The 12,122-nt window shown below is 45.4% G+C and overlaps 1 protein-coding gene across 2 annotated transcripts in view; it reads right to left on the bottom strand.

The window, feature by feature from the left end:
- EGFLAM (EGF like, fibronectin type III and laminin G domains) overlaps positions 1-8,936 on the bottom strand; it is a 273,167-nt gene extending 264,231 nt beyond the window's left edge. The window contains exon 1 of one of the 2 annotated variants that reach the window (XM_040338563.1): positions 8,544-8,936. In XM_040338563.1, coding sequence (XP_040194497.1) covers positions 8,544-8,646 — 103 coding nt within the window. In that variant the 5' untranslated portion in view covers positions 8,647-8,936. The remainder of the gene's footprint in view (positions 1-8,543) is intronic. The other variant, XM_040338572.1, reaches the window with a different exon arrangement.
- Positions 8,937-12,122: the final 3,186 nt, after the last annotated feature.

Genomic DNA, 12,122 nt, shown 5'->3' with positions numbered 1-12,122 from the left:
TCCCTATAAAAGGGATGACTCGATCGATGCAGCCGCCACAGTGAAGCACGGGGAAGCCGTGTTTACATACGGCTCTCCCCGTTCTTCAGCTCCGGGGAGCGATCGAGAGGGGGCGGCTAGAAACGAATAGCCGCGCCCTCGTCCCGGATCGCTCCCCGCGGGTTACCGACCGCCGCATGTCCCGATCGGACCCCCGACCCGCGGAAAGGCGGGGACGTACATGTATGCCCATATGCCTGTACGTGCCATTCTGTGGACGTATATGTACATGCGGCGGGCGTTAACCGGTTAAGGGACTTTTATTTTCATTTACTATCCCTATGAATTGGTTTAAAGCGGGGGTTCACCCAAAAAAATTTTTTTAACATTACATTCAGCCGAGTTGTCAGAATGACAAACGGCTGTTTTTTTTTATTTTATCCCCGTACATACCGTATTTTCACCGCCGCTTCCGGGTATGTCTTCTGCGGGACTGGGCGTTCCTAATTGATTGACAGGCTTCCGACCGTCGCATACAGCGCGTCACGAGTTGCCGAAAGAAGCCGGACTGCGAGTCTGCGCTATACGGCGCCTGCGCACCGACGTTCGGTTTCTTTCGGCAACTCGTGACGCGCAGTATGCGACGGTCGGAAGCCTGTCAATCAATTAGGGGCCCACACAGGATCGGTTCGTCCAATGAAAACGGTCCCGTTTACATCAGACGAACCGATCGTGTGTACAGGGCAGAATTCAGCAATGTCTCCAAACTGCTCTGCGGCTGCCAATGTGTAGAGGGCTGTCTGACCTTCTTTGGTTGTACATGGACCACCATCAAACACTCCCTCCTGGTGTCGGCTGAGGTTCCAGGTCACCTTGGATGTTGGTTTCAGAAGTTCTGCTCAGGTCTAGAAGTTCCATACAGCGGCAGACTCAGATCTTCTAAGAAGCTACAAGAGCTGATGAGCAGAAGTCTCAGACCTCCTACATACACGGGACGGCTCACGGCTGTAACTGTCATACTACTAATTCTTATTATTAATGAAACATGTTACACAGATGTCTATCTGCATAGGAACACTGCCAAGACATTGCAAAATAAAGGCCAAAGCTTAAAAGTTTAATTAACATTTCCTACAGTTACAATATTATGAAAGAACTGTCTATGTTTGTTTATGTTGTCTTTCTAGGATGTATTTCTTATCTTGTGCTTTTGTAAATACTATAAAAATATTTCTGTTGGAGACTGTAATTATACTTTGCACAATAATAAAGAATAGGTTTGTGCTACAAAGCTTATTAGCCATATATAATATGCATTTAAAGTGGTTTTATATGCTCTGCATGAAGGTAAAAAACCTGATGGCCCGGATTGACAAAGCACTTACGCCGACGTATCTCGAGATACACCGCGTAAGTGTAACTATGCGCCGTCGTATCTGTGCGCCGTGCCCACAAAACGAAATACGCCTGAAAATAGGCTTCCTACGACCGACGTAACTTGCCTACGCCGTCGTATCGTGGGCGCATATTTACGCGGTGCGCATTGATTTTCTATGCACATATGCAAATGAGGGAGATACGCCGATTCACAAACGTACTTGCGCCCGTTTATACGGTTTGCGTATATTATGCTTGTAATCCAAAGCACTCGCATATCAAAGCGAGTTTCCCCATTGAAGTCAATGGAAATTAAAATAATTTGCCCTGCATTGACTTAGTTAACACTTACAACTGTACGTCCAGCGTAAAGTTATTCCCCATATAGGAGGCGCAACTCATGCTTAGGTATGGACCAGGAAACACAGCCGTCGTATTTTACGTCGTTTACGTAGTACGTGAATAGGGCTGGGCGTAGGTTACGTTCACGTCGTAGGCAGTGATCCGTCGTATCTTAGGGAGTAGTTCCGACGTGATTCTGAGCATGCACACTGGGATTCATCCACGGGACGGCGCATGCGCCGTTCGTTTTAAGTACTTGTATGGCACTCGGCCCATCATTTGCATGGGGTCACGCCTCATTAGCATGGCTCACGCCCACTTCCACCTATGCCGGCTTACGCCGAGGGAACCCAGCGCAGTTCGGGAGGCAAGTGCTTTGTGAATTCGGTGCTTGCCTCTCTGCGCTACGTCGGCGTAGCATATATTAGATAAGCTACGCCCGCCTAAATATGCGCCAATGTATGTGAATCCAGGCCTAAGTGTGCAAGTCCCCCGCAGCCCCCCTAATACTTACCTGAGCCCCCTTTTGATCCAGCAATGTGCACAAGAGCAGTGGCTCTCCCAGGGCTCTCTCCTCATTGGCTAAAACACATCAGCTGTCAATTACAGCCAGTGAGGGGGATCAGGGAATGGGACTGAGCCATGCTCTGTGTGTCCCATAGACACACACAGAGGAGGCTTGGGAGCAAGCACACGAGTGTCCCCAGTGCAAGCAGCTTGCTCTGGGGACACTCAGCAAACACACCAATGGGCACAATAGAATAACATGGAAATCTGAGTGTCAAGCACTGAAGTGCTTTTGGAAATGTGCTTCAGATTAAAGTGGAACCTTGGATTACGAGCATAATCCGTTCCAGGAGAATGCTCGTAATCCAAAGCACTCGCATATCAAAGCGAGTTTCCCCATAGAAGTCAATGGAAATTAAAATTATTTGCCCTGCATTGACTTAGTTAACACTTAAGACCCGGACCAGAATGCAGGTAAAAGACCAGGCCCCTTTTTGCGATTTGGCACTGCGTCGCTTTGATCACCTCTGCGGTTTTTATTTTTTGCGCTATAAACAAAAATAGAGCAACAATTTTGAAAAAAATTCAATATTTTTGACTTTTTGCTATAATAAATATCCCCCAAAAATATATAATTTTTTTTTTCCTCAGTTTAGGCCGATACGTATTCTTCTACCTATTTTTGGTAAAAAAAATCGCAATAAGCGTTTATCGATTGGTTTGCGCAAAATTTATAGCGTTTACAAAATAGAGGATAGTTTTATTGCATTTTTATTAATTTTTTTTTTTTTTACTACTAATGGCGGCGATCGGCGATTTTTTTCGTGACTGCGACATTATGGCGGACACTTCGGACAATTTTGACACATTTTTGGGACCATTGTCATTTTCACAGCAAAAAATGCATTAAAAATGCATTGTTTATTGTGAAAATGGCAATTGCAGTTTGGGAGTTAACCACAGGGGGCGCTGTAGGAGTTAGGGTTCACCTAGTGTGTGTTTACAACTGTAGGGGGGTGTGGCTGTAGGTGTGACGTCATCGATTGTGTCCACCTATAAAAGGGATCACACGATCGATGACAGCGCCACAGTGAGGAACGGGGAAGCCGTGTTTACACACGGCTCTCCCCGTTTCTTCAGTTCCGAGGACCGATCGCGGGACCCCAGTGGCGATCTGGTCCACGAGTCCTGCGGTCCCGGTCACGGAGCTTTGGACTGGGTCGCGGGAGCGCGCCCGCGACCCACGGCTGGGTACTAGTACAGGACGTACCTGTACGCGTCTGTGCCCAGCCGTGCCATTCTGCCGATGTATATGTGCAGGAGGCGGTCCTTAAGTGGTTAATGGCATGCAATACCGCATGTGGCCAGAGGTGGGGGGGCACAGGAGAGCCTCGGAAATACTCGGAAGGGCTCAGGGACAGCGCGGCTGAACTTGGAAAACCTTGGAAATGCTTGGGAACAGAGTTTCTCCGAGTATTTCCAAACGGCTCTGATCGGCCCCCCCGGCGCCCCTGTACCTCTGGCCAAACGTGGTACTGCACACCGTTGTGGTCTGAAACCTGCTCGTTTTGCGAGACATCACACGCAAACCGAGTCAGGATTTATATAAAAAAAAATCATATTGCAAAACGCTCGTTAATCGTGTTACTCGCAATCCGAAGTTTCACTGTACTTGGATGTGAATGGAGACTAACGCACTAAGTGTGCTGGGGTGACAACGCACTCTCATTGTCCTGTATGTGTGGAGAAGCAGAGTTGTCACCCTAGGACCGGATGACAAACACCTCCCCCTCTCCTCATCTCTGTATCAGAAGGGGGGTATTCCCAGCGGCGTTCTAAGTGGGGGGCGGGCCGCCCCGGGTACCACACTCTGGGGGGGGTGTCAGACCGAGGCCGGCACCCTCTCCGCGATTATATCAATGACAGCGCTGCAGTGCGGTGAAAGGCACAGGCAGTCAGGGAGAGGCAAGCTATAGTGGTGATGGGGGGGGGGGGGGGGGGGGGGGCAGTGCGCATATTGCATAGTCTTCAGAGAGAGCTGGGACTAAGATTACTTATAACAATGCAACAAAGGAAATAATCAATTAACAAGAATTCAGGTTCAAGAGGTATAACAAAACGCCTTCACTGATATTTTACATTCCCTCACTGTACTGTAACTATGGGGGAGCAGCAATGTCACTCTACAACAGGACTACAGAACACCCCCCCCCCCTATTACATAGACAGAGTTGTTCTAAAGGACATCAGATGCTCATTCATGAAATTTCAATAAAGTTTTTTGACAAATAAATCTAAATAGTGTGCAATCAGCGCATTGGCACTGTGTGACCCAACGGTGTGGTGAGCAGCTCGCTGGTGTGAATAAGCCCCCCGGGGCGGACCATACACTATATGATCTGATTGTACAATTGTCCTTAGGCAGCCCATAGGGGCTCCTTTTCTTTTCATTCAAATAGCAGGTTAAAAGGAACAAATGACTTGATTCCCCCATCCAGTGTCGGGACAAGGTCATCTAGAGCCCAGGGCAAAGATGCCAAATGGTGCCCCCCTCCCCCATTCACAATGTGCAAGCTTAGGGTATCCTACACCCAGGGGTCACTCACTTGTTAAGATCACTGCAACTCTCACTACTTCTGTCAGTGTTGGAACAGAAGGAAGGTGCCCCCATCCCTACAATAAACCACTGTGCCCAGGGCACCTGTCCTACCCGCTCACCCCTTGTCCTGGCCCTGCCCCCATCCCTACAATAAACCACTGCGCCCAGAGCACTTGTCCTACCCGTCCACCCCTTGTCCTGTCACTGCCCCCATCCTACAATAAACCACTGCACCCAGGGCACTTGTCCTACCCGCTCACCCCTTGTCCTGGCCCTGCCCCCATCCTACAATAAACCACTGCACCCAGGGCACTTGTTCTACCCGCCCACCCCTTGTCCTGTCCCTGCCCCCATCCCTACAATAAACCACTGCACCCAGGGCACTTGTCCTACCCGTCCACCCCTTGTCCTGTCACTGCCCCCATCCTACAATAAACCACTGCGCCCAGGGACCTTGTTCTACCTGCCCACCCCTTGTCCTGTCACTGCCCCCATCCTACAATAAACCACTGCGCCCAGGGCACTTGTCCTACCCGCTCACCCCTTGTCCTGGCCCTGCCCCCATCCTACAATAAACCACTGCGCCCAGGGCCCTTGTTCTACCTGCCCACCCCTTGTCCTGTCACTGCCCCCATCCTACAATAAACCACTGCGCCCAGGGCCCTTGTCCTACCCGCCCACCCCTTGTCCTGTCCCTGCCCCCCATCCCACACATTCGGGGTGGATGGGGGAATCCTTCCGCTGTGCCTTATACAATTTTCTTATTCAATTTCCTTTAGATTTACCAGGCAAGGGCTTGCCTGATTGCATACACATTGAAAGTGTTTAGGTTTGACCTCATATTATATGGTCTTCATGAATTGAAAGGAAAATTGTACAAGAAAATTGCATAATGTATGGCCAGCCTTAAGCCTGGCACACACTATGAGATAACTGTCAGCTCCGGACGAAGCCGCTGTACTATGTGAAGTTAGAGATTGTACACAGATTGACTAATCAGATTGTATAGTGTGTTTTGTATAATGATTGCATAGTGTAGCTTTAATCCAGGGGTCTTATAATTGTGGCCCTTTGTTTGCCTTTATCTGGCCCTTGGGGCACTATTCCTTCCACTGATATGAATCACTATTCCTCCCATTGACACCAGAGATTGGGAACTAATTCTCCCACTGACACCAACGATGCACTATTCCTCCCCTGACACCAATAATGGGGAACTATTCCTCCCAATGACACCAATGCTGAGGCACTATTCCTCCCCTGACACCAATAATGGGGAACTATTCCTCCCAATGACACCAATGCTGAGGCACTATTCCTCCCCTGACACCAATAATGGGGAACTATTCCTCCCAATGACACCAATGCTGAGGCACTATTCCTCCCCTGACACCAATGATGAGGCACTATTCCTCCCACTGATACCAACGATGAGGCACTATTCCTCCCACTGACACCAATGATGAGGCACTATTCCTCCCACTGACACCAATAATGGGGAACTATTCCTCCCCTGGCACCAATGATAAGGGGAACTATTACTCCCCTGACACCAATGCTGAGGCACTATTCCTCCCCTGACACCAATGCTGAGGCACTATTCCTCCCTCTGACACCAACGATGAGGAACTATTCCTCCTAATTACACCAATGATGAGGCACTATTCCTCCCCTGACACCAATTATGAGGCACTATTCCTCCCTTGACACCAATGATGAGGCATTATTCCTGCCCTGACACCAATGATGGGGCACTATTGGTTCCACTGACACCAATGATGAAGCACTATTCCTCCCACTGACACCAATGATGAGGCACTATTCCTCCCACTGACACCAATGATGAGGCACTATTCCTCCCTTGACACCAATGATGAGGCACTATTCCTCCCCTGACACCAATGATGGGGTACTATTGGTTCCACTGACACCAATGATGAGGCACTATTCCTCCCACTGACACCAATGATGAGGCACAATTCCTCCAAATGACACCAATGCTGGGTCACTATTCCTCCCCTGACACCAATGCTGGGTCACTATTCCTCCCAATGACACCAATAATGGGGCACTAGGCCTCCACTGACACCAATTATGAGGCACTATTCCTCCCACTGATACCAATGATGTAATTTTTTTACTCCCACTGATGCCGGGGCATTTTCTACCCCCACTGGCCACAGTCTGTCCCCCTAGAATTTTGAAGGACAGTAAACTGGCCCTTTGTCTTGAAAGTTTGGAGACTCCGGCTTTAATCCGGAGAGATATGTGGGAACAAGACAGGCAGCACAGGAAGTTATCAGCGCCCAGGATTTCTGGCAGGATCAGTCAGGATTTGTTTGTGCTTATCAGACAGATATAACAAAAAGCTAGTAATGCTACCGTTCATAGATCAAATGGATACAAATATGACAAGTTCATTTCAAGGGCTCATTCAGATGTGTGGCGCCCTTGCTGCCCCTCTGAAAAGTGATCTGGGGCAGATTGCTTTTCAGAGGCATCTTACAAACGGAGAAGAGGTGATATATGTCACCGCCTTGGATCCTTTTTTAACCCTGAAAGTGCTGAGTGGCGGCATGCCCTCCTTTAGGTGGGCGATAGGAGGGGGGGCAAAACCTTTTTTTTTTGGCCCCCTGGCGGCATATCTGAAGGAGCCCTCAGAGTTTACATACACTTTAATAAAAGAAGATGATTGCATATAATCCCCACTTTATAATATAAAGCTATTAAGAACAGGATGCAACAAAGTAACAATCTTTGATCCCACAGGAAACCTGGCTGCATGAAACGCTAGCAGGGCACATTTCCAGACAAAGACTTTTCCTGATGATGGCACCAGGAATATTTCTTTGTTTTGTGTGTTTAAAATTCAAAGCTAGCCCAGGATCCCTTAATTAAGCCCAGATCTCCGAGCTGAGAGCACAGCTCCCTACAGCTTCTCCCCTACAACTTCTCCCCTACAGCTTCTCCCCTACATCTTCTCCCCTACAGCTTCTCCCCTACATCTTCTTCCCTACATCTTCACCCCAAAAACTTCTCCCCTACAGCTTCTCCCCTACATCTTCTCCCCTACAGCTTCTCCCCTACAGCTTCTTCCCTACAGCTTCACCCCAAAACCTCTCCCCTACAGCTTCTCCCCTACAACTTCTCCCCTACATCTTCTCCCCTACATCTTCTCCCCTACAGCTTCTCCCCTACAGCTTCTTCCCTACAGCTTCACCCCAAAACTTCTCCCCTACAGCTTCTCCCCTACAACTTCTCCCCTACATCTTCTCCCCTACAGCTTCTCCTCTACAGCTTCTCCCCTACAACTTCTCCCCTACAACTTCTCCCCTACAACTTCTCCCCTACATCTTCTCCTCTACAGCTTCTCCCCTACATCTTCTCCCCTACAGCTTCTCCCCTACAACTTCTCCCCTACAACTTCTCCCCTACATCTTCTCCCCTACATCTTCTCCCCTACAACTTCTCCCCTACAGCTTCTCCCCTACAACTTCTCCCCTACAGCTTCTCCCCTACAGCTTCTCCCCTACAACTTCTCCCCTGCAGCTTTTCCCCAAAAACTTCTCCCCTACAGCTTCTCCCCTACAACTTCACCCCAAAAACTTCTCCCCTACAATGTCTCCCCTACAGCTTCTCCTCTACAACTTCTCCTTACTCTACAGAGCAGCAAAGAGTTAATAAAGTGGCAGTTGGCACCCAAATCATGGCATGGAAGTGGAGAAGTAGCAATGGTTACCTGGTCTCCTGGGGGTAGAAGCCTTTTTGGAGCAGAAAGTAAATCCAAAGCAAAGAGCCAGAAGCAGTAAACACATCCAGGTGGGCTTTCTTAGCAGATCCATCTGGATAACAGATTTAAGGGGGGGGGGGGTGAAAAAGCGGATTTGGTAGAAAGAAGAAGTGTGAAAAGAATCCGGAGGATCCCCGGTGTGTGACCCGCACAGGATCCCGACAGCAGTGGTGGGAGAGGATGGTCAGGGACCCAGTAGATGGAACACGTGTGGGAGGGGGGTCGGGGGAGGCAGCCTAGGAGGGGCTCCCAGTCCCATCACATCCTACAAACTGCAATTTCCAATGTGTGTCTCTCCATAGAAAACCCATTTCCTCCCAAATTCTCCAGCTGCCCCCCTCCCAGCATCTCCGCAACTGGCGGTGGTGAGGTGGGTGAGCCTGCCCTCCCTGGCACAAGAAAGGACAGTTGGAGATAAGAAGATCACTGAGAATTAGGAATCTCCCAGATGGACATCTCAGCCACTCAGACTAATAAGGAACACATAGGGATTAGGAGGCACGAGACACAGACAGGGGGGTCACCGCTCCCATCCATGGGCGATCCCTACACATCGCATGGCAGCCCGCTGATCCCTGCAACTTTCCCCTATAGAGGAAGGACGGGGGAGGGGGAGACCTACACCTCATCATTTCCCCTCATCTACAGGAAGAAATCAGGCTGGACACAAGAGCTTACACTCCAATATCGGTGCCAGAGCTCTGGGATTGTCCGTGTGTCTCTCTATATCTGTCTGTGTGTATGTGATCTATTTATCAGTAAGACCCATGAATTCATTATCTAACAGGCAATCACATCTCTAAATAACCATCTATCCATCATACACCTTATAATAATCTATCTATCTATCTATCTATCTATCTATCTATCTATCTATCTATCTATCTATCTATCCATCCATCCATCCATCCATCCATCTATCTATCTATCTATCTATCTATCTATCTATCTATCTATCCATCTATCTTCCACTCAATATTAATCAGTTAATTATTCTATCGATCTATCTATCTATCTATCTATCTATCTATCTATCTATCTATCTATCTATCTATCTATCTATCTATCCATCATACACCTTATAATAATCTATCTATCTATCTATCTATCTATCTATCTATCTATCTATCTATCTATCTATCTATCTATCTATCTATCTATCTATGTATCTATCTATGTATCTATCTATCTATCTATCTATCTATCTATCTATCTATGTATCTATCTATCTATCTATCTATCTATCTATCTATCTATGTATCTATATATCTATTTATCTATCTATCTTCCACTCAATATAAATTAGTTAATTATTCTATCTATCTATCTATCTATCTATCTATCTATCTATCTATCTATCTATCTATCTATCTATCTATCTATCTATCTATCTATCTACCTATGTATGTATCTATCTATCTATCTATCTATCTATCTATCTATCTATGTATCTATATATCTATTTATCTATCTTCCACTCAATATAAATTAGTTAATTATTCTATCTATCTATCTATCTATCTATCTATCTATCTATCTATCTATCTATCTATCTATCTATCTATCTATCTATCTATCTTCCACTCAATAATAATCAGTCAATTATTGATTCTATCTATATATCTATCTATTTATCTTCCACTCAATATTAATCAGCTAATTATTCTATCTATCTATCTATCTATCTATCTATCTATCTATCTATCTATCTATCTATCTATCTATCTATCTATCTATCTTCCACTCAATAATATCAGCTAATTATTCTATCTATCTATCTATCTATCTATCTATCTATCTGTCTGTCTGTCTGTCTGTCTATCTATCTATCTATCTATCTATCTATCTATCCTCCCTTCAATATTAATTAGTCAATTATTCTATCTATCTATCTATCTATCTATCTATCTATCTATCTATCTATCTATCTATCTATCCTCCCCTCAATATTAATTAGTCAATTATTCTATCTATCTATCTATCTATCTATCTATCTATCTATATGTCTATCTATCCTCCACTCAATAATAATCGGTTAATTATTGATTCTATCTATCTATCTATCTATCTATCTATCTATCTATCTATCTATCTAACTATCTATCTATCATCCACTCAATATTAGTCAGTCAATTATTCTATCTATCTATCTATCTATCTATCTATCTATCTATCTATCTATCTATCTATCTATCTATCTATCTACCTAACTATCTATCTATCATACACTCAATATTACAGTAATCAGTCAATTATTCTATCTATCTATCTCAATACATTTGTCTAATTACCTATGTTGTCAACCAACTCATATCAGTCAATTCGTTAACATAACCATTTATTTATGTAATTTTTAATCTTCCTAACATCAGTCAGCCAATGAATTACAGTAATATAATGTATCCCAAAATCAAAATACAATTAATCTATATAGTCTACTCTATATGTATCCTATTAACTATCATTTGCTTTCTTTCTTTCTTTCTTTCTTTCTTTCTTTCTTTCTTTCTTTCTTTCTTTCTTTCTTTCTTTCTTTTTCTCCATCATCTGTCCTACTAGTGATTATTTGCCAGTCTCTTTTTCATCTATCTGGCTATCTCGGTGTTATCTTTATTCTATCTATGCACTGTATATGTAATCCATAGTTTACCAAACATCAGACAGTGAATTCATTATTCTATTATCTATGTCACATTAGTCATCCAATTACAGCATCAATTGATTGAATTTCTTTCTTCCACAGGTGACAAGGGGTAATTCAACTGCCAATAGGTCTTTCTTGCAGGACATCTTGCAATAACCACACATGCTTGGTTCAGCTGAGTTTGCGTATTTATGCCTAATAAGGATAAAGACATTTCCGCAGATAACGCTCTCAGGAAAAAAATCCAATGCCAGCAATTCATGATTCCCACCCTATGTCTGTGAGTACACACAGCAATGCACTGCTGACATTGGTTCAGATCTTACTGATCAGGACTGGTCTGATATTTGGGCAAACATTAAATCTAGTTCAGGTAACATGCTGGTACATAATACCTGTAGGGATGCTCACTCTATACCCGGTTACCCGCCTCTTTGTTTTCTTGGATGTGGACATCTGGGTAATGGTGTACTTAGCATATCTGGCACCCAGGGCAGATCAATTCTTAATACCTCTACCCCTACAGTGGGAAGGGTTTAAAGCGGCATGGTAAAATAAAATCTGAGTCTACAGAGTGCAGCAGTCAAGAGTATATCATACTGAGCCCAATGCACAGAGTGCAGTGGTCAGGTCATAGGCCCAGATTCACGTAGATCGGCGCATCTCTGTGGCGGCGTAACGTATCCGATTTACGTTAAGCCGCCGCAACTTAGACGGGCAAGTGCTGTATTCTCAAAGCACTTGCTCCGTAAATTGCGGTGGCGTAGCGTAAATCGGCCGGCGTAAGCCCGCCTAATTCAAATTTGGATCAGGGGGGCATGTTTTATGTAAATGTACTGTGACCCGACGTGATTGACATTTTTCACGAACGGCGCATGCGCCGT

This window comes from Rana temporaria, chromosome 1, assembly GCF_905171775.1.
Source record: "Rana temporaria chromosome 1, aRanTem1.1, whole genome shotgun sequence".
NCBI classification, from domain to species: Eukaryota; Metazoa; Chordata; class Amphibia; order Anura; family Ranidae; genus Rana; species Rana temporaria.
The sequence above is the reverse complement of the archived record's forward strand: the minus strand, read 5'-3'. Positions and strand labels throughout refer to the sequence as shown.